This window comes from Ambystoma mexicanum, chromosome 2q (genome assembly GCF_040938575.1).
Source record: "Ambystoma mexicanum isolate Mex_15411 chromosome 2q, UKY_AmexF1_1, whole genome shotgun sequence".
NCBI lineage: Eukaryota > Metazoa > Chordata > Amphibia > Caudata > Ambystomatidae > Ambystoma > Ambystoma mexicanum.
The window spans coordinates 256,280,327-256,303,415 of record NC_090924.1 but is presented as its reverse complement, the minus strand read 5'-3'; the positions used below and the strand labels follow the sequence as shown (position 1 = coordinate 256,303,415).

General features: G+C 46.3%; 1 protein-coding gene across 2 annotated transcripts in view; it reads right to left on the bottom strand.

Moving 5' to 3' along the window:
- Positions 1-18,265: 18,265 nt before the first annotated feature.
- PDGFA (platelet derived growth factor subunit A) overlaps positions 18,266-23,089 on the bottom strand; it is an 88,530-nt gene continuing 83,706 nt past the window's right edge. The window contains exons 6-7 of one of the 2 annotated variants that reach the window (XM_069647237.1): positions 22,629-22,711; positions 18,266-21,202 (exon numbers count right to left, since the gene is read on the bottom strand). In XM_069647237.1, coding sequence (XP_069503338.1) covers positions 22,656-22,711 — 56 coding nt within the window. In that variant the 3' untranslated portion in view covers positions 18,266-21,202; positions 22,629-22,655. The remainder of the gene's footprint in view (positions 21,203-22,628; positions 22,712-23,089) is intronic. The other variant, XM_069647238.1, reaches the window with a different exon arrangement.

The following is a 23,089-nucleotide window of genomic DNA, read 5'->3' as shown; positions in this document are numbered from 1 at the left end:
TTAAATGAATAAAACCTGGCACTTCTAGTTTTTTCCATCACACCTCAACAGGAGCTCACCTCGCTTCGCACGTTCATTGTATCTTCTCGGATAGATAACCAGTTTCTTGGCTGCCCCAACCCTTGACACTGGGCCAGACAACCTTTCTCGAATCTTCCATCATCGTCAGCTGTTTTCTTCTACTGCGCCAGTCTTTCAGACCTTCTGTTCATGGGGTCCTAGTTTGCTAAAACATGACGTGGAACATCCAGATTCCAAACATTTATATATATTGTAGCACTGCCTGCAGTCTATTCCCTATGTATAGCCAGCCTTCAGGATTACTTAGTCTACTTGCGTTTCAGCATCTGTACAATTATAAAACGGCTTGCATTGTCTTCTGTGCTCTCTCCATGTGCAATCTTCCTTCCGCACATGAAATGTTACTCAATTCTTCACTTCGCCATCAGATTCTATAAGGTCTATATACTAGCTTTATTGGCATCTCTTCTGGGTGCGCGATTTCAGCTTCATGTGATGTTACCAGTCTTCTCTTTCATTCATCTTCACACTTCTTCTGCAACCTCCTTTAAAAGACTGTAATTTCTCTGCGGGTACATCATATAGGGATTTCTCAATGGACACCTTGTTTCGAGGATTCTTAGTGGTATAGGGACCATTATCGGCATTGTGCATGTCGCAATTTCCGGCTTCCAACATATAGGAAGAATGGGGGCGGGACATCCGGTAGGGGCATTTGGCTCCTCCTCTACAGTAGTTTTGATATATTTGTGGATGTATTTAATTTGTGTTTTTTAACTTTGTTGTGTCAAAGCCAGCAAGATGCAGCTATATTTAAATCATTAAATATTATACAAATCAATCATTTGTTGACTTAATTTGGCCTTCATTTGCCCCACTTTGGTAGCTACTCAGTCAGAGAGAGGACATGAGAGATAGTTAGCCTCCATTCAAAGGAGGAGTAGGCCTGCATAGGAATGACAGGGGTAGGGACCCATTCCGGAAAGCTCAGAGCTACCCCACCTCCGGGACGGTTGGTTCTGGGTTCGGAGAGGATCTTGTAGCCATCATGGAGGGGAGTGTCAAAAGTCATGACAGAGCTGGTCGTGAACCATTTCTTGGTGAAAGCGAGGCCAGTTCAAGTTCTTAAAGGAGGTGGCAGATGTCAAAGGAGTGTTTGACAGCAGAGCGAGAGTTGAGAGTAGCAACGTGAAGCAGGTTGTCACATTTGAAAGACTTCAGTGCAAGGGTACATGCTTGAGGTACGCCCTACAGAGGTGGTAGAGGGGCCCTAACATGGGCAGAGGAGGTAGAAGGAGATGGCAAGGTAGCCGAAGAGGATGAGGAGGGTGCCTGAGAGATGGCAGCAGAAGGAGGTGGTGTAGGAGCCAGAGAGGTGCTGGTTAGAGTTGGAGGAGAAGGAAGTAAGTTGATAAGATGTGGGAGATGCCTATCAAAAAGGTGGCGATTGGGCTGAGGACCTTGGACCAAGACGGTACCATTTAGATCGACATTAATAATGGTCTTGGAGGAGTGGAAGGAGGCCAAGAGGACCTCCCATTGAGTGCCACCATTAATGGGAGAGGAGGGAAATTGAGAGAGAACAGAGACCACATAAGGGGTCCATAGGACTGAAGAGGGAACGACAGAGGATGTCGGTAAGAGTCTGTATGATTGGAAACAACATTCGAATAAAATAAACTAAACATCAGAATAGGTGGTTCCCGAGAGAAAATAAGGTGGAAGAAAAATAGTTTTGAAGAGGAGGAATCTGGGAGATGGACACACTGCCCTGTTAAAAGATCAACAATAACTATTAACCCCTTAACTGCTGAAGGTTTTCCCTCCCATTGCCGGGCCCTTTTTTCAAAAGAAATTTCCCAGATGTATGCAGTCATAATGCCACCAAGTTTGCTGTAGGTGGTTGTGAGAAAATAACTAAAAAGTGACCAAATGTTGTGTTTTTTCAGAAAATGCCAATAAGATGATGTACAAAGAAGCCTGTGTTTTTTTGATGGAAGGGCTAGGAACAGAGGGTTTGCAGTTCTGAATTGCCATTTTCCAAGCTTTCAAAAACAGGTTGAGTGGAAACAGCATTTTTTTTTCATAGGTGTACCTTCAGTTTTGTGGCAGGTAGGCAATTATCCCACTTTCTTTTTTTTAAAAGGACATGCTTGCACGGAATGTAAGAGGATGGTAGGAAAGCTCAATGGGAAGACAGAAAGGCATACATTTCTGAAAAGTAGATAACATTTCAAGTTCAGGAAGGGGTCATTTGTGCAGGTCAGGCAACAACTATGTACCCTTAATTCCAATAGTTTGTCAAAAAATTGGAAAAGTGACAGAAAGAAAAGTATTTGCTAGACATGTTTGCACTGGTAAGGTAACCTGATTTGGGCCTGGGATGTTGCAGACACCAACGAAAACAGGGAAACCCATGTATTTCTGAAAAGAAGACACCCATGGAAATCCAAAGAGGTCTCACTTGCGTGTGTCGTGCTACAATTTATTTCCCAGAATGCCCAGAAAAGTAAAAAATACAGGAGAAAAAAACATTTGCCACAGAAAAACCAATGAAACATGCGTGCAACAACACATGTCCTACCTTCCCAAGTTCCCAGGTGTCCCAATAAAAACGGTAACTCACATTTGTGGGTACACTGACCTGGGTGCAAAGGGAAAAGGATAAACCACTGGTATACCAAACGCCCTGGGGAGACGATATTTATAGTGTTTTTGGCCTTCTCGACAACCCACAGATCTGGGCGTGGGGTACCGCAGCCACCAAGGAAAACAGGGAACAACATACATTTCTGAAAAGAAGACATGCACGGGAATCCAAAGAGGTCTCACTTATGTGTGTGTCGACCTACAATTTATTAACCAGAATTGCGTGCAAAGTTCACCATGTAGGGGAAAAAAGCACATTTTTGAGACATTTGTGACCAGGAAACCACTGAAACACACATGCAACAACAAATGTTCTACCTTTCCACATTCCCACAGGTATCCCGATGAAAACGGTACTGCACAATTGTGGGTGCATTGACCTGGGCGCAAACGGAAAAGGCTAAACCATTGATACACCGAACCCCGTGGGGAGATGATATTTATAGTGTTTTTGGCCTTCTGGACAACCCACAGATTTGGGCATGGCATATCATAGCCACCAAGGAAAACAGGAAACCACAGGCATTTCTGAAATGAAGACACCGTGGGAACTCAAAGAGGTCTCACGTGCGTGTATCGCGCTGCATATTTTTACCCCTAATACCCAGCAAAATCTAAAATGTAGGGGGAAAAACACAATTTAGAGACATTTGCCACCAGGAAACCACAGAAACACGCGTGGAACAGCATATGTCCTACCTTCCCACGTTCCCACAGGTGTCCTGATAAAGATGGTACCTCACATGTGTTGGTGCACTGACCTGGGCGCACGGGGGAAAGGCTAAACCACTGGTACACCGAATGCCCTCTGGAAGACTGGATTTGGCCTTCTGGACAACCTACAGATCTGGGCCTTGCGTGTCGCAGCCACCAAGGAAAACAGAGCCACATGCATTTCGTTTATTTTATTTTTTTCCAGTCAACCACATGCATTTATGAAAAGCAGACACCCGTGGGAATCCAGAGGTCTCACTTATCTGTGTCGCCCTACAACCTATTACCCAGAATGCCCAGCAAAGTCTAAAATGTATGAGAAAAAACACAATTTTGAGAGATTTGCCACCAGGAAACCAATGAAACACGCATGCAACAACAAATGTTCTACCTTTCAACATTCCCACATGTACCTCATATGTCTGGGTGTACTGCCCTGGGCGCAAAAGAAAAAGGCTAAACCACTGGTACTCCAAACACCCTGGAGAAGGCAGGATTTGGCCTTCTGGACAACCCACAGATGTGGGACTGAAGTGTCACAGTCACCAAGGAAAACAGGGAAACCCATGCATTTGTGAAAAGAAGACACCCGTGGGAATCTAAAGAGGTTTCACTTGCCTGTGTCGCGCTACAATGTATTACCCAGAAAGCCTTGCAAAGCCCAACATGTAGGGAAAAAGCACAATTTTGAGACATTTGTGACAGGGAAACAACCGAAACACATGTTCAAGAACACATGTCCTAATTCCCACATTCCCAAAGGTCACCTGATGAAATGGTACCTCACAGGTGTGAGTACACTGACCTGGGCGCAAAGGGAAAAGGCTAAACCACTGGTACACCAAACGACCTGGGGAAGACTGGATTTAGCCTTCTGACAACCCAAAGATTTGGACCTTGCATCTAGCAGCCACCAAGGAAAACAGGGAACCACAATCATTTATTTATTTTTTCCCAGTCAACCAAATGCATTTCTGAAAAGACACCATTGGGAATCCAACGAGGTCTCACTTGCGTGTGTCGTCCTAGAACCTATTACCCACAATTCTGAGCAAAGTTTAAATGTAGGGGAAAAAATACAATTTTGAGAGGTTTGCCACCAGGAAACCTCTGAAACACTCCTGCAACAGCAAATGTTCTACTCTTCCATGTTCCCACAGGTGTCTTGATGAAAACGGTATCGCACCTGTATGGGTGCACTGACCTGGGTACAAAAGAAAAAGGCAAAACCACTGATACACCAAACGCTGTGGGGAAGGCTGGATTCAGCCTTCCTGACAACCCGTAGATTTGGGCCTAAGGTGTTGCAGCCACCAAGGAAAACAGGGCAACCCATGCATTTCTGAAAAGAAGACACCCGTGGGGATCAAAAGAGGTCTCACTTGCATGTGTTGCGCTCCAATTACCCAGAATGCCCAGCAAAATCCAAAATGTAGGGGGAAAAACACGATTTTGAGACATCTGTGACCAGGAAAACACTGAAACACACGTGCAACAGCACATGTCCTCCCTTTCCACGTTCCCACAGGAGTCCCAATGTGACAATAAATGTTCTACCTTTCCACATTCCCACAGGTGTTGCAATGAAACTGGTACCTCACATGTGTGGGTGCACTGGCCTGGGCTCAAAGGGAAATGGCTAAACCACTGATACAACGAACGTGCTGGTGAAGACTGGATTGGGCCTCGAGTGTCGCAGCCACCATGGAAAACAGGAAACCAAATGCATTTTTGAAATTAAGACACCCTTGGGAATTGAAAGAGTTCTCACTTGTCTGTGTCATGCTACAATTTATTACCCAGAATACCCATGAAAACAGTACCTCACATGTGTGGATGCACTTACCTGGGCGCAAAGGGAAAAGGCTTAACCACTGGTACACCAAACACCCTCTGGAAGACTGAATTTGGCCTTGTGAACAACCCACACATTTGGGTCTGCCATGTCGCAGACACCAAGCAAAACAGGGAACCCGATGCCTTTCTGAAAAGTAGACAACTGTGAGATTCCAAAGAGATCTCACTTGCATGTGTCCCGCTACAATTTATTACCCAGAATGCCCAGCAAACTCCAAAATGTAGGGAAAGAAACTACATTTTGAGACATTTGAGACAAGGAAACATCCGAAAACATGCATGCAACAACAGACGTCCTACCTTGCCACATTCCCACAGGTGTCCCAATGAAAACAGTACCTCACATGTGTGGGTGCACTGACCTGGGCTCAAAGGGAAATGGCTAAACCACTGATACACCGAACGTGCTGGTGAAGACTGGATTGGGCCTCGAGTGTCGCAGCCACCATGGAAAACAGGAAACCAAATGCATTTGTGAAATTAAGACACCCTTGGGAATCCAAAGAGTTCTTACTTGTCTGTGTCATGCTACAATATGTTACCCAGAATACCCAGCAAATTCTAAAATGTAGGAGGAAAAAAACACGTTTTGCCACATTTGCCACCAGGAAACCACAGAAACACACGTGCAACAGCACATGCCCTACCTTCCCACGTCCCCACAGGTGTCCTGATGAAAATAGTACCTCACATGTGTGGGTGCACTGACCTGGGCACAAAGGGAAAAGGCGAGACCACTGGTACACCAAACGCCCTGGGGAAGACTGGATTTGATCTTCTGGACAACCCACAGATTTGGGCCTAGCGTGTCGCAGCCACCAAGGAAAACAGGGAACCACATGCATTTCGTTAATGTTATTGTTTTCCAGTCAGCCACGTGCATTTCTGAAAAGTAGACACACGTGGGAATCCAATGAGGTCTCACTTGCATGTGTTACCCTACAGCCTATTACCCAGAATGCCCAGCAAAGTCTAAAATGTATGGGAAAAAACACAATTTTGAGAGATTTGCCACCAGGAAAACACTGAAACACACGTGCAACAGCACATGTCCTACCTTTCCACGTTCCCACAGGAGTCCCAATGAAAACAGTACCTCACATGTGTGGGTGAATTTGCATGGGCACAAAGGGAAAAGGCTCAACCACTGGTACACCAAACACCCCGGGGAAGAATGGATTTGGCCTTGTGAACAACCCACACACTTGGGTCCGGCGTGTCGTAGCCACCATGGAAAACAGGGAACCCAATGCCTTTCTGAAAAGTCGACAACTGTGGTATTACAAAGAGATCTCATTTGCGTGTGTCCCGCTACAATTTATTTCCCAGAATGGCCAGCACAGACCAAAATGTAGGAAAAAAACAAAGTTTTGAGACATTTGCCACCAGGAAACCACTGAAGCATGCATGCAACAACACATGTCCTACCTTGCCACATTCCCACAGGTGTCCCGATAAAAACGGTACCTCAAATGTGTGGGTGCACAGACCTGGGTGCAATGTGAAAAGGCCAAACCATTTATACACCAAACGTGCTGGGGAAGACGGGCTTTGGCCTTCCGGACAACCCACAGATTTGGGCGTGGCATGTCGCAGCCACCAAGGAAAACATGAAACCAAATGCATTTCTGAAAATAAGACACCCTTGGGAATCCAAAGAGTTCTCACTTGCGTATGTCACGCTCCAATTTATTACACAGAATGCCCAGCAAATTCCAAAATGTAGGGAAAAAACTCAATTTGGAAACACTTGCCACCAGGAAACCACAGAAACACACGTGCAACAACACATATCCTAATTCCCAAAGGTGTCCTGATGAAAACAACATCTCATATGTGTGAATACAATGACCTGGGCGCAAAGGGAAAAGGCTAAACCTCTAATACACTGAACGCCCTGGGGAGACAACATTTACAGCGTTTTTGGACTTCTGGACAACCCATAGATGTGGGCCTGAGGTGTCGCAGTCACCAAGGAAAACAGGGAACCATATGCATTTCTGAAAAGAAGACACCCGTGGGAATCCAAAGGGGTCTCACTTGCGTGTGTCGCGCTACAATTTATTACCCAGAATACCCAGAAAATTCTAAAATGTAGGCAGAAAACCCACAATTTCTAGACATTCACCCCCAGGAAACCACAGAAACACACATGCAACAGCACATGTCCTACCTTCCCACGTTCCCACAGGTGTCTTGATGAAAATGGTACCTCAAGTGTGGGTGCACTGACCTGGACGCAAAGGGAAAAGGCTAAACCACTAGTACACAGAACGCCCTGGGGAAGACTGGATTTGGCCTTCTGGACAACCCACAGATCTGTGCCTTGCATGTACCAGCCACCAAGGAAAACAGGGAACCACATGCATTTCTGAAAAGACACCCATGGGAATCCAAAGAGCTCTCACTTGTGTGTGTCGCTCTACAATGTATTATCCAGAATGCCTTGCAAAGTCCAAAATGTAGCGGAAAAAGCACACATTTGCCACCAGGAAACCACTGAAATACGCTTGCAACAACACATGTCCTACCTTCCCACGTTTCCACAGGTGCCCTGATGAAAATGGAGGGAAAACCTGTAACACAGCCAGGCCAGAGCTCCAGGATGGTCAGGGGTGATGTCCCAGGCCCTGGGTGCCTGTCTTCCATGAGGGTCGACCATCCACAAGTCCAGCGGCAGTCCCAGAAAACCCATCAGGGTCACCATACCTCCCTGATGGGAAAAGCTGTAATGTGGCATGGCCAGATCTCCAGGACGGCCACGGGTGCTGCCCCCAGCATTGGGCGCCTGTCTCCAATGTGGGCCGACCATCCACAAGTCCAGCTGCAGTCCCAGGGAGCCCCAGCAGGGTTCCCATCACGTCCCAGAGGGAAAAGCTGTAACGCAGTGCAGCCAGAGCTGCAGGACATTTGCAGGTGAAGTCCCCAGACATGGACGCCTGTCTCACATGTGGGTCGACTCTCCCTGAGTGCAGGGCCAGTCCCAGGGTGCCCCGGCAGGGTCCCAAGCCCTCAACGTGAAAATTACTGGAACGCAGCCCAGTCAGAGCTGCAGTATGGTTGGGGCTGCTGCCCCTGGCCATGGGCTCCTGTCTACCATGTGGGTCAACCATCCCTAAATCCAGATGTGGTGCCAGTGAGCCCTGGCAGGGTCTGCATCCCTCCCCAGAGGGAAAAACTGTAATGCAGCCCAGCCAGAGCTCCAGGACAGCCGTGGGTGCTGCCCCCTGCCTTGGGTGCCTGTCTTCTATGTGGGTCTACTGTCCCCAATCCCAGCGGCGGTCAGAGGTAGCTGCGGCAGGGTTCCCATTCCTCCCCGGAGGGAGAAGCTGTAGCGCAGCCAACAAGCAGTCTAGGATGGCCAAGGGTGCTGCCCCCGGCCTTCGGCGTCTGACAAGCATGTGTTTCGAACACCCCCCAGATCAGCAGCAGTCATGGGACAACCCGGCAGCGTCCCCGTCCCTCCTCAAAGGAAAAAGCTGTAATGCAGCATAGCAAGAGCTCCAGGATGGCCAGGGGTGCTGCCCCTGGCCTTTGGTGCCTGTCCCCCATGTGGGTTGAGCGTCCAAAAGTCCAGCAGCCCAGGCAAGGTCCCTATCCCTCCCTGGAGGGAAAAGCTGTAACGCATCCCAGCCAGAGCTTCAGAACAGCAGTGGTGCTGCCCCCGGCCTTGGGCATCTGCCTCGCATATGGGTCGAACGCCCTGTAGAGCAGTGGCACTCATGGGGCAACCCAGCGGGGTCCCCGTCCCTACCCAAAGAAAAAAGCTGTAACGGAGCATTGGCCAGAACTACAGTGTGGCCGAGTGTGGGTTAAGGGTCCACAAGGCCAGTGGCGGTCCCAGAGAACCCTGGCAGGGTCCCCATCTCTCCCCAGAGGGAAAATCTGTAATGCAGCCCAGCCAGAGCTCCAGGTTGGTTGGGATGATGTCCCTGTCCTTGGGTGCCTGTCTTCCATGTGGGTCGACCATCCCCAAGTCCAGTGGCAGGCCCAGGGAGCCCCGGCAGGGTCACCATTCATCCCTAGAGGGAAAATATGTAGCACAGCGCAGCTAGAGTTCCAGGACGGTTGGTGGGGATATCTCCGGACTTGGGCACCTGTCTCCAATGTGGGTTGACCATCCACAAGTCCTGCGGTGGTCTCCAGGAGCACCAGCAGGGTCCCATTCACTCCCTGCAGGGAAAAGCTGTAATTCAGCCCAGCCAGAGCTCCTGGAGGGCTGGGAGTGCTGCCCCCGACCTTGGACACCTGTCTCCAATGTAGGTCGACCATCCACAAGTCCAGTGCAGTCCCATGGAGCCCCGGCAAGGTCCTCATCCACCCCCTGGAGAGAAAAGTTGTAATGCAAATCAGCCACAACTCTAGGATGGCTGGGGTGATGTCCCCGGCTTTGGGTGCCTGTCTTCCATGTGGGTCAACGTCCCCAAGTTCAGCAACGGTCTCAGGTAGCCCCAGCAGGGTCCCCATCTCTCACTGGGGGAAAACTAGTAACGCAGCCAGACCAGAGCTCCGGGATGGTTGCGTTGATGTCCCCGACCTTGGTTGCCTGTGTCCCATGTGGGTCGACCGCCTCCAAGTCCAGTGGCAGTCTCAGAGAGCCGTGGCAGGGTCACCATCCATCCCTGGAGGGAAAGGCTCTAAGGCAGCGCAGCTAAAGCTCCAGGCCAGTCGGGGGTGTTGCCACCGGACTTGGGTGCCTGTCTCCCATGTGGGTTGACAAACCACAAGTCCAGCGGTGGTCCCAGGAAGCTCAGGCAAGGTCCAACCCCGGCCCGGAAGGAGAATCTGGAATGCAGCCCAGTCACAGCTCTAGGACGGCTGGGGGTGATGTCCCCGGCCTTGGGTGCCTATCTTACATGTGGGTCTACCTTCCCCAAGTTCAGTGATGGTCTCAGGGAGCCCCGGCAGTTTCCCCATCCCTCACTTGGGGGAAAACCTGTAATGCAGCCAGGCCAGAGATCCAGGATGGTCGGGGTGATGTCCCCATCCTTGGGTGCCCGTCTCCCATGTGGGTTGACCATCCCCAAGTCCAGCGGCAGTCCCAGGGAGCCCTGGCAGGGTCACCATCCCTCCCTTGAGGGAAAACCTGTAAGGCAGGGCAGCTATAGCTCCAGGCCGGTCGGGGGTGATGTCCCCTGCCTTGGGTGCCTGTCTTCCATGTGGGTTGACCATCCACAAATTCAGCAACGGTCACAGGGAGCTCCTGCAAGGTCCCCATCCCTCCCCTGAGGTAAAACCTGTAATGCAGCCAGTCCAGAGCCCCTGGATAGTCGGGGGTGTTGTCTCCATACTTGGGCGCCTGTCTCCCATGTGGGTCGACCATCCCCAAGTCCAGCGGCAGTCTCAATGAGCCCCGGCAGGGTCACTATCCCTCCCCTGAGGGAAAAGCTGTAACCAGCGTTCTAGGATGGCCGGGGGTGCTTCCCCCGGCCTTGGGCATCTGCCTCGCACGCAAGTAGACCACCGACCAGCCCAGAAGTTGTCATGGGTCAACTTCGGCGCCTGTCTCCGATGTGGGTCGACCGTTTCCAAGCCCAGCCATGGTCCCAGGGTGCCCTGGCAGGGTCCCCACCGCTCCCTGGAGGGAAAAGCTTTAACGTGGCCCAGTTAGAGATCGAGGACAGCCGTGGGTACTGCGACGGGTAATGGGTGAAACAGCCCCCAAACCCCAAAAATCTTTTTCCTGGTGGCTTAGTACTCTGTACTGCTTCCCAGGGTTGATAAAATCGGACCAGACTGTCAGTGTACCCTGAGGGGGTTGGCCCTACAGGCATAGTGCCAGATCCCTGAAGACCCAAGTGTGCCTCTGGGAAAATTGCCCTGTGTTGTTTTGCCTTCCTTGGGGACAAATGGGTGCAAAACAGCAATAATTTGCCCCCAAAGAAGGCAAAACAACATTATGCCATCTTTCTGGCATTTCTTGGGGGTTAGGGTGGGGTGGATTGGCCTGGGGAGTCCACCCGAAGGGAGGGGCACCCCCCCCAAGACCATATCCCTGGTGGCGGCTCACCCCAAGACCATATTCCTGGTGGCCTTGGGAGTGAGGTTGGGGGCTGATTGGCCTGGGGCCCTGCACCTGTCCCCAAGATCATATCCCTGGTGGCCTAGTGGTCCTTGCTGCTTCCCTGGGGTGGCAAGATGGGGTCAGACCCTCAATACTGCCCCCCAGAGAAGCAGCAAGAATCTAAAAGGGGTAAAGGAGAGGGGTAAAGTGCATGGGAAAGGGACGGGAGAAGTATGATCAGGGCAACGTGGCACTGGAAGTGCAAGGCGGCAGGGCGGGTGTAAGGGTACAGATACAGACCCTAAGTGCATGGCAGACCAGGAGGCAGTGCAAGGAGGACTGGTCATGGGGAAGCCTGGTACCCAGTTAGACTCTGAGGGAACCAAGCCACCAGTCAGCACAGCAGACAGGTAGGTTAGCAGTGAAGCAAGAGAGAAGGCAGAGAAGAAAAGGAAGGTCTTGGGCCACTTCCAGAACTTCAGATGGTCAGGCACAAGTCTGAGAGAGGCAGGGAGGCCGTTCCAGAGGGAGGCACCTGCAGAGGAGAGAGATCTACCCACACTCTATGCTTGGAGAAGCTTCTCATCCTCAGAGAGTTGGAGGTAGCTGAGTGAAGTGCTCTAGAAGGAAGGTATTTAATAATAATAATAATTTAGCATTTATATAGCGCTACGAACCCTCAGGCATCTGAGCGCTGCTTATTATTACCCACGATGTGTGGTGCTCGTTTATCGACCTCGGAAGGATGAAAGGCTGAGTTTGGCCCTGCTGGGATTCAAACCTGAGTCAGCAGGCTCTGCACAGATGTCAAAGCGAGTGCTCTACTCGCTGTGCTATCGGACCGGCTAGGCAGAGAGAGTTGGATATAGTGAGAGCCCTGGCCCCAGAAGGCCTGTGGACGATGCAGAGGGTCTTAAACTTGATCCTTGAAGCCAATGGCAGCCAACGGCAGCCAGTGAAGCGATTTCTGGGCTGGAGAGATGCAGTCCATGGGCATGAGGTCAAGGATAAGTCTTGCAGTCCTTTTCTGGATATGTTGCAGGGGGTGAAGCGTAGGGTTAGGCAGATTGAGAAAGAGGCTGTTGCAGTAGTCTGGCTCTGGAGACAGTGAGCTTCTGGGGGAAGATGAGAAAAGGTAGAATACCTCTGAGCAGGTGCAGCTGCAAGTAGGCCTTTTTGGCAAGGTCCAAGATGTGTAGAGAGACGGAGAAAGTGGGGTCAAAGATGACACCAAGGTTTTTTGCCTCACAGGAAGGTGATGGTAGAGGGCCCAGGGAGGGCAGCCAGAGTGAGAGAGGGAAAGCAGCATCAGGGGTCCCAATGAGGACGATATCAGTCTTAATTGCATTAAGGCAGAGTTAGTTGGAAGCAGATCCTCGACCAGCATTCACTACTGGACCACCGGGGAATTGATTTCAAAATCCATTCCCTGGTGGTCCAGTGGTGATTGTTGGTCATGGATCGAATGATCCTCAACCAGCAATCTCCTTGAGTGATGGCTCGTTGGAAAGGGGAGAGTCCCACTCAAGGAAATTGGACTAGAAACGCGCAAGCAGCATGCATAAGTGTGATTTGCATGTTAATATCATTTCCTGATGACATCGGCGCACAACGTCATCAGGTCGACCCCCACGAAACCTAGGCACGGAAGGGTAAGTCATCCCCTTCACTGCTTGGGGATCGGGGAGATCGGCTATGCAACAGGGAGGGCAATCTGCACCCCCAGTGTTCAGTAGTGCGGAGGACAAGCTATCTCGTCTTCCGCACTGTGAACGTGGTGCAGAGTACGAGATAGCTCGCACTTAAGGGGTTAATAAAACAGAACATTCTTCAGGATTAGGCCTCAGACTAGAAAGCAATATGGATTTTCCAGAGACATAGACTGATGATCTGATACTCACTACACAGTTAGAACTACAAACATCATCCACAAAGAATCCCCACAAGGAGTCAAAATCAAAATTAAACCAATCGTCAAATGAAAATACTAGATGCACTGTGGAAGAAGGCAAACCAATTCAACAGAGCTAAAATAAAAAGAATTTAAAGTAAAATATATGGATTTGAAAGCAGTGGGATAGAAATCTATGTGTATACCACAACTGAAACCATGGAATATAATTGAAGGTTTTCATAACTTGACCATCAAGGAAATTGGGAATATCAAGAACAAAGGCAGCACGGCTATAAAAGGTCATAGAGTGAACTTGTGCAGAGAAGGAAAGCTGCCACTCCAGGGACCACAAACTGATGGAATAATAACCATTAGGCTCTGAGAGGGAGCAATGGGTTCCAGGTCAATGCACGCAAATATACAGAAAACACCAGGGGACAACTAGACAATGCAGGATACTTTGTGACAAGCACATCTATAAGTCAAGGTAATACAGGATGAATATCATACACAAATAGAACAACTGTTGTGTTATGGCTATTGAACTGGGAATAAAAGAGGCATTTGAAAATATGCCTACTACTACTTATGTATACCTATGATTTATGTTTACCATGCAGCCATGGCCAGTATGCTCACAGACCCAAAGATGCAATAAATGTGATAAGTTCTGAAACTGCACTGGTTACCTGGCCACCCTCTAATCTCGGGGCACAGGTCGCCTCCCCTGCCAGTTGCACTCCTGTACTGCCTTCCTGGCAACCCCTGCACTGGGGACTGTTTTCTGTATCCCTACAGTCCCACTATCAGCACTTGACACCTGATGTCTCCGCTCACCCTTGCACTTACCACCTGCTGGTCGTACTTTTACTTTTGTTATGTATTTTATTATCCCATGTACTGCGCTGTCCCCTTTCCCTTCCCCCCTGCACTTTCCTGCTTCCCCTTCCCATGCGCGATCGGAATTACACCTGGCCTAGTAGGATCGTTGTCTGTCCTCCCTTCGTTCCCCTTCCCTTGCCTCGTCGCGCCTTAAAACATTTGTGTATAGGCACGTTATAAATGCCTTATCATATCAGTGTGCTCCTGGGCTGTGCAATGGGGGAGTACAGATTCAAAGAGGTGGAGCTTCCAACACTTGCTGAATTTCAAGGGTTTTATTGTGTTAAACCATCACTGAAAGACACTTCAATGAAAGATTTTCTACTAACTTTCAAGGCTTTTATTTACATTGACCTGTTGAACTCTCTTATCTAAACTTTTTTCACTGAATGTCAAGGATTTTGATATGCCCATTTTACACCACCTGTAGTACTAATGTTTTTTTCTGTTCATAGCATCACATATATCATAATGAATGTTATCAGTATGTTTCTAAGCTATGCACCATGTGACTTTTGCCGATCACGCGTCTGTGGCCCACTGGCTGTCTGTGGCCCACTGGCTGTTTGTTCTGACACTTTCTGCAAGAATGGTTTGCATCGATGAAAAAATTGTGTCTTTTCTGAAAAGCCTCTGTTGTTGCAATGCACCATGGGAGATATATACAAGATTTTGGTACGGGCAAGCTTTTCTGTCCACATTTTCAAAAACTACTGGATGGATTTGCACCAAACTGCTAAGAGTCACATCTGCACCACTTTGTGACCAGCATGTTTCGAATTTGAAGCAAATCATTGGTAAAACAAAGCAAAAGCTCAAAATACCCTTTTTACAACGATTCGATTCGTTATTTTGTAACTGTTGCACCAAATGTTCCGAATTTGATAGACCTGGGACAAAAAACATCAATGGGAAATGTCATACTCAACTGAGCAATGTTCACAATGTCAATAGATCTTTCACCTTAAGGATAGGGTGACAACCATTGCCTAATGATATGTATATACATTTATATATAGAAAAATAAGTCATTTGAGCCAAATCACATGCTACATACAGCGCAACCCAGTAGCCATTACTGGAAGTTCGCCTTCAGTTCAGAGCCACATGAGCAAAGCATTTTGGGTATGAAAATTAGCCCAAATGCAAGCCTTTTCTGCCAGAAAATTGTCCTTGTCTTACTGGGCAGTGCTACTTTATGCATAGTTTATTCAACCCAAGACAGACAATTCTCAACACTGCAGACAACTGCATACCAGTTTGCACCCTTATTAGGGACCATTCGTACAGTTTAGTCTGCCAGCTTTGTAGCTGGAGTATTGGGGCATGTTTAGCAAACACCAGCAACGCTTTGGTGGGATTAAAAAGACTTGGAAAAAACTCTTCTACCTGAGAAAAGTAAGGCAAAGATATGAATGAGCAACGGGCACAGGGTAGGCGAGAAATAGCAGAGGGTATGAGTAGGGCGGCATGAGAGCTAAGGAACAACAGTTGGGGCAGCTAGTCCATGGATGGATTTAAATACTAGCAGTAAGAATTTGAAGACAGAGAGCCAGAGGAGAGGGAGTAAGATCGCGGAAGGTTGCAGAGAGTGCACATGGCAAATCTTTCGGATTTTATCAAAAGGTGAAAAAGAAGGCCTGGTAGTAGTCTGGGGCAGTAGTGAAGATGATTTGAGTACAAGATGAGAGAAATGGTTGCATGATAGGTGAGAAGACCGATATTTCGAATGTTTAGAAGGTTTACTCTAGCTGCTGTGGGTGATGATATGAATTGTTAGAGCTCGAGGTCAAAGAGGACACCAAGGTTGTGTGGCTTGGGGGATGAGGAGAGAATATCAGGGCTAAAGGATATGGGACCCGTGAGAAGGGGAGCAGGACTGTGAGTAAGCAAGGAGGTGGATTATTTCAGTGTTAGTTAAACATGAGACAGGAAAGGTCATGCAGTGATGGGAGGCTGTGAGTGAGCCGCAGATTTTACTAGACGGTTCTGGGGTTATGACAGGGAACAGAAGATCTGGCTGTTATAAGCAAAGAGATCACAGGAGAATTCAAAGTAGGCATTGAGGTGCCCGGGGTACAGTGTCTGAACTGTCACAGAATGTGTTGAGTAGATCACATACTAGGTTTTCTCATCAAGAATTAAGGTAGCCAGTAAAATAGCCCAATTAGGAAAGCTGTTGCCTCAAACATTTTGTTTTGCCTCCCGTGCAAAGGTATGAATCCCGGAAGGTTTGGCTCAGCTCGCCATCCTTTTGAGGTCGACAAATGAATCCCAATGAAATACTGTGTAATAACATCTCCTGTTATTACAGCTCCTAGGCGCTAAAAGGAATTAACGTGAAACCCTGTATACAAATGTGATATTAGTATTCAGGCGTTAATTCTTCAGCAACATCCGTGGTCAGGATATCGAAAAGCTTCTCAAGCCAAAATAGGACTTAGCAGGTTGCCTCTGCCCAGTGTCGTCACAGCGTCTGGCATTCCCAAATACAGACTGGATGTTTAGAAATACTCCAATCTAATGCATCAGAGAATCCCCTCTCCTTATCTAGCAGAGATATGGGAGATCCTATTTTTTTTTTTACATCCAGATCAAATTAAAGGACGCATGATTGCATTGCAGAGTGTGAGGGGACCCAAGCCAGCCCCATGGCGGGCACTCTGAATTGAATGTGCTGCCAAACTATTATGGAACCACGCAGAGTTGTGCAGCTTCTTCCAAAGTGAGGTGTGTCAGGCTAATAATCTCTGACTGGGTGGAAACAGCTGGTCTGTTGATCTTCTTACCCAACATTATACAGTCAGTGTTCCCTTTTCATGTTGGATTTACCTGGCGCACTTAGATCTAGTATTAAGCTAGAGTGTTAAAGGTGTTGTGAATGATAGAATTACAAACTGTCAATGAGAAATGCAGCGGACAACTTTATTTGTGACAGTCCAATCTGGTCTGTGTGGAACTTTCTGCATTGGAGAACCATTCCATAGGCCAACCAAGTGAAGCACAGGGGTAGAAACAATGTAACCCTTTGACATTAGTAAATGTGCTTTCTTCCAATAATTGCCAATTTTTTTCTTCCATTTCCACCCATAAAAGGCATCCAACCTCAGGTGAGAATATCATTACAGGGACCCGAGGTAGCATATGGTCACAGACCAGTCATGGACGTGCACTGGACATGTTCAAGTTCACTCAGTGATGCTGGTCTGCCTTGTGTACAAACCTTGCACGTTAATTGTGGAAAATGCTAACCCTTGAACTAGGAGCCATGGGCTTTTTGCAGGTGGTAGATCGGCCAATTACTCGAGCTCCCACCTCAATAGCAGTAAAGGGCCCCACACAGTCACAAATAGAATAAGAAAGAGTCCAGAGCTACCACACAACCAGGGCCAAATGGGTATGACTTGCAGCAACAGGCCTTTTCTAATAATGCAAAAGAGCATTTATTCCACAATAGCCCAATAAACTGATTATTTGGCAAGCTACCCACATGTATTGAATCTGGTCCCAAAGGAATCTATGCACATAAAGTACAGGCTGAAGCAGGGGAGGTCATCTGTGACATTAAAGACAGTTTTAGTGATGGACAGCACAGAGGTCTGATCAGTGACGTTTAACAAGGCGTCTGACCAGTGCAAGACATGCCATGCTTGATACATGTCATTTATAGCACAGCACATTTGCAAAAGAAGTGCTCTGGATGCAGGGTTACCTGGAGGTCTGGATTATGGACACTAGATAATCCAACATAGGAATAAATGAATGAGGAAACTAGATCTTGACCATGAGACGAGTATAAAGAACAAGACCAAGGCATGGCTCTGTCGGTCTTGTTTAGAGGACACAATCATATTGAGATGGGACACCCATTGAAGGATGCATCTATCGTATCACTTTACTAGGGGTTTGGCATGTTCTAGTACTGGCTTCTATGTGCCTGCATTTGCAAACATTCAACATAGAGTGGCCTGGATACAAGAGGACATGAACAATCCATATAGTGTTGGGACTAGTCTATCATTAGACATGGTCATGTCAGATCCTTGAACAGACACGTGTTGCATTTCATATGTGAATAAATGAGGGTAGGTTAGCTGAGAGCAAAAGCCCTAGCCTGATCTTTAAGGTTCTCTAGCGTGCTACTTGCAGGTACTAATGAAATCCCCCAAATGCGCTATCGACTCGTCTGGCTCAGCCTCCGGGGAAACATTTTAACGGGCAATGAGTACTGTCGAAACTACACGTTAACATCATACATAAAAAAAGATTTTTAATGGAAAAACAATAAAAGTAAAAAGTAAGGAACTGAATGTTTGCTAGTCAGTGGCTGTTTACATTGGTCACAATGCAGCTGCAAAGTTCAACTAAGCATTTCTCTGCCTCTCCAGCATAATTCCCTTCTGATTTGAAATATTTTGATTTTCAGTTTGCGTAATATAGAGTATTGCTATCTAGTTGGGTATCATAAAGTCTTATGATGGAAGATAAATGTCTTCATTCAGGCATATCGCATACACATTCCAGGGTGCTTGCAAAACAAAATGAGCCTATTTATGCAACTTGGGCACCCCTTTATAATGTCAGTGCAAAGGCATTAGAAGTCGCAAAAGCCACTTCCCGTGTTATAGCAGGCTGGTTAGATTGTCAACACTTAGGTCACAGGATACTTTTGTCATCTACATGATTTTAATGGATATATGAATTCTTTTTTCATTAGATATCTTTTAGGCAATAAAGAACTGAGCAACATCATTGGCATCCCACTGAAACATAAATATATAAATTACACTTTTATACATGTTCTTTTGAACAAAGACACAAACATTCATGTGCATAACATTATGAATGGTACACTTAGTTGCAGGAAAGCACACAAATGTATTTCCAGTTTTGATGCTTGATGTAATTCTCCGGGAAGATCGTCAAAAAATAAAACAAAGATGGCCGACTGACTACCTCACGTTAGCATCAGATGACACCAAGACGTACTAGTAAAGCTGCTGTTTCGGTTGTGTTTGACAAGGCTGCAAGTAATGGAGATATTGCAAATCTAAAACAGGTCTTGTAATATGCATGACTTCTCATAAGCAAGGATGTGTGTGATATTGGGAAACTCAATCCCCCCCTGAACAAGGCTTGGGACACTAAAACATCCATTTAAAAATGTGTTCTAGTGTTTTATGTGAATTTATAGAGCATTTTCACTAGAGACAAAGAGGCCACTATTTAGATATGCCATTCCTGGACATCTTTTTGTGACGTAAATCATTGAGATGGGTCACCCTTGCCTTTTCTGATATTTTGAAAGGAAGGAACAGGACTAGTAGTCACACGCTTCATTCAAATGCCAATAGACCAAAGTCCTGCAGTGTAAACGGATGGAGAAAAAAAGGAAATATTTGAACCAGTTATGGAAGTACATATCCAATAGTCAGGTGGGCAATGGCAAAGTACAAGGAATGTTTGGCCAATATTTTAATCAGTGGATCAGTTTTCTGCCACAAAAACAATGGCCAGGACCAACGGTGGCCCAGACAACAGAAGTGTGAATGCCCGCAAGATATTAAGTAGGAAGGGCGGTGTGTTGTGTCTGATGGATAAATCCTTGCTTGGGTGGAATTCAGAAGGCTATGAATTTTTCAAGGGAAATTCTTTAATGTCTAGAAATGACATGGGAAACCGGGTGAACAACCTGTCGTGCATGGTCCACCGTACTACCATTTCAGGCGTCTGATCCATCAATGCATGCCCGCTGTTATGAGTGCCCTCTAAACAAAACGCGCATATTTGGCTTTTGATTGGCCATATTCTGAAATCGGTTGTGTGGGTGTGCAAGCAGGGGTTCAGAGGGCATTCTGCCTTCATGGTGCCAGAAGTGCAGCCATAGGATATCTGGTATTCTGTGCCAAAGCATTTGTTTGCACTGATGTCAGTAAAAATATTTTATCATTGTTTGGGACATGGTATTACAAAAATATGACCACAAGTTCATTTTCTTTTTTTGGTTCAAGAAAACATAAAAGGCTTTCTCAGTTATATAAAAACTGTTAATTTTAGATAAAAATACAAACTTCAACTTTACAAAAAACACATCTCTTTTGAATACACATAAGCATAACTTTTTTTTACCAAAAATAAAGAATTTAGGTTTATGTGCAGCATGTTTTCTCCATGCTACAGTGATACGCTACAATGCAATTACAATAAGAAGCCATCCATTCCACCAAATGGAACATGATAAATAAGGTTACTTCTATCCTGAAAATAAGGTTTTTGGCCAACACATAATAACCGTCACTACATGGTCTTTGGCCAATATATAATAACCATCATTATGGGGTAGCTGGCACAAGTTTCCTTGGATATCCTATGAATAATTTCAGCTCCTTTTGAAAATTGTGCATGTGAAGGGTGTGTCCAACATTGTTTTCTTTAACTTGTTGACTTAGTGTGATTTGGGCATTCAAATACAGCTGTTTAGTTGCGCACGCCTCTCTGAGACATGCTGTGACAAACCGTTGCGTTGCGCCGGCTTAAGAGTTAAAGCAGCCTTGTATACTTGTTATTTATACATGGAGTCTGTCAAATAATGAAAAGCTTAGGCAAAGAGTAAAAAGAAAGCTTAATAATAACTTTATGGTGTACAAAAAAGTTTACTTAAGGCTCCCCGGAAGGTTTTTGTAAAGACTTAAAACACCACTGAGCAAGGATGTGTCGTTCGTTTAGATTCTGTGTAGTATTTGATCTTCGGATACATTCCTGCTTCGTTTGACAAGCCAGTAGTCCATAAATGTCCGTCTATCTTCATCAAGAAAGTAGGCACAGTTCTTGACATAAAGCACCATTGACCGCTCTGGCATGAGTCCGTCATTCATTTCTAGTTCTGTAAGGTCTGTTGTCCTTTTGGTGTCCTCCATTTACTCCAGCTGCCCTTTTGAGTGGCAGGGAGAGCTTCTCATTGTTTTCACAGAGTGCTAGAATGCTTGCTTTGATGTCACATTACACAAAAGTACATTGTTTCTTTGTCCTCCTGGGGTGTCTTTTGAGTCCGTTTCCAAACAGGAGAACAAATATGGGAGCAGAGTCAATAAAGCACCATACATAGTAGGTTCAGGAATGTAACACACCATGTACATCCATGTCCCAGATGGAAGTTTCTGTAGCTTATTTTCACCTCACATCTGGGGGAAAGAAAGCACAAAGAAGAATTAAGCATGGAAAAGGAGTTCATTTAGAAAAATAGAAATGAAAAAGGGTTAGGGTCTAAAATGTGCTAAGAGTGAGTATAAGCAGCCCTTTATATTGTTAACTTATACTTGCGAATTTGAGCTTTTGTAAATCAAAAACCTGCGCGTGTCGCACTACACCAGGCAAACATTTGTTCACCGACTCTTTTGGCCTTTGCAAAAACAAGGCGTGGGTGTCTTCTTTTGGGATGGTTATCAACACTTTGCCAACGGTCAACCCACTTGTGTTACTTAGAAACAAATTAAGCTCTATAGTCTGAATACTTATTTGTTTCTATTGTGTTCTGCAAATAAGTCTTTGGCCTAGCCCTTCCAGCGGTTACAGGTTTTTCCAATATTTTGAAGCTTCACGCACATATGGCCCAATATGTGCATGTTCTCTTGATGACCCTCAAGTTAAGTTGGAGTTGAAACATACTGATGGAGCACGTTAAACTCTGTGCTCGTCAAAGCTCACAACATGGCATTCCATATTTAATGCAGAAGACCCAAACAGATTGTACTGCCCTGGGGTACAGGCGATTTTGAAGTGCGCGGCTATCTCTACACTATGTCTCCCACATATTTTGAAACCGCAGACATGCATTTTGTAGTGTGGAAGTACATTTATTCCGAACGCTTCTTTTAATGGGGGCATTTGCTTGAAAATATGACCACAACATTGCATAACAGAATAAACACCCACAAAAGTGTTCCTATGTGTAATTCCTAATAACCCTTCTAGAAATGTTTAGGCTGCAAATGACAATCTCCCCACAACTCAAGGGTATGGGGATCTTAAAAAAGATAGTTTTGAACCATATTCTCAAATGCTGGGTTGACAAGTGCCCTCCCCGACCTCCCCCGATAATGTTTGTCAGCGTGGGACAGTTTGGATTCTATGCAACTATGTGGTCTGTGCAAAGGCCCAAAGTCTGCTGACTAACCCATACGTTAAGGACACGCTTGGCATACCTACCAATACTCTCCCAGCCTGATCCCTGAAAGACAAAGCATTTTCAGCCAACAAATCTATTCATGCACTATTAGTTGGCGTGTTGACCTCAGAAATCAATGCCAAAGAGACAAAAGCAGGAGGAATGACACTCCAGATTACAGAAGCTTAAGCAGGAGCACCTTAAACAGGCCGAGAGAGGAAAAGAGCTTAGGAATGCAAGATTTTTTTTTTGTGATGTGTAGCTTGAAGGCAAAATACCAGCAGAAAGAATTATCAAAGCCAATCATATCTAATCTCTTTGCAGCCTTGAGGTAGCGAGTGTCAAGATCGGAAAAAGTGATTGTGTCAGTGTGATAAAAAAAACTATTTGATTACTTTTTTCATTGCTCGTGGTATTATTTTGTAGCAACTTTTAGGTCCTACCTGATTATCAAATACTTCCAGGAGCATTTAGGTTGGTTTTAACTTTGTTCGCTTCCGTTTTTTACCTGTTTCCCTAGGCTTTCCTGTTAACATAAGGGCAGTGCTGGTGAAAAGCCCTAAGGAAATGCATGCTGTTGAATACTGACACAATACCTGCACTGACTGACACTTCAAGCAAATGGGCACGTTCTGAATCACACACGGCCTTTGCAATCACTCACTGCGAAACGCTACTTGCACATCGAATATCAACTACAACCTACCAAATAATTACTGAACAGCAGCCTTGGATAGATACATTCATGTAACCAATGTTTACTTAGCCAACACATCGACACAAATAGCAGAACACACACTCCTGCAAAACAATGTAATGTTTTAACATATTAGATCTGTTTAGATTTGCTCTGATTAGCATTCCAAAATATGTCCTGATGTGTTAATTTGGATAAAATAGGGCA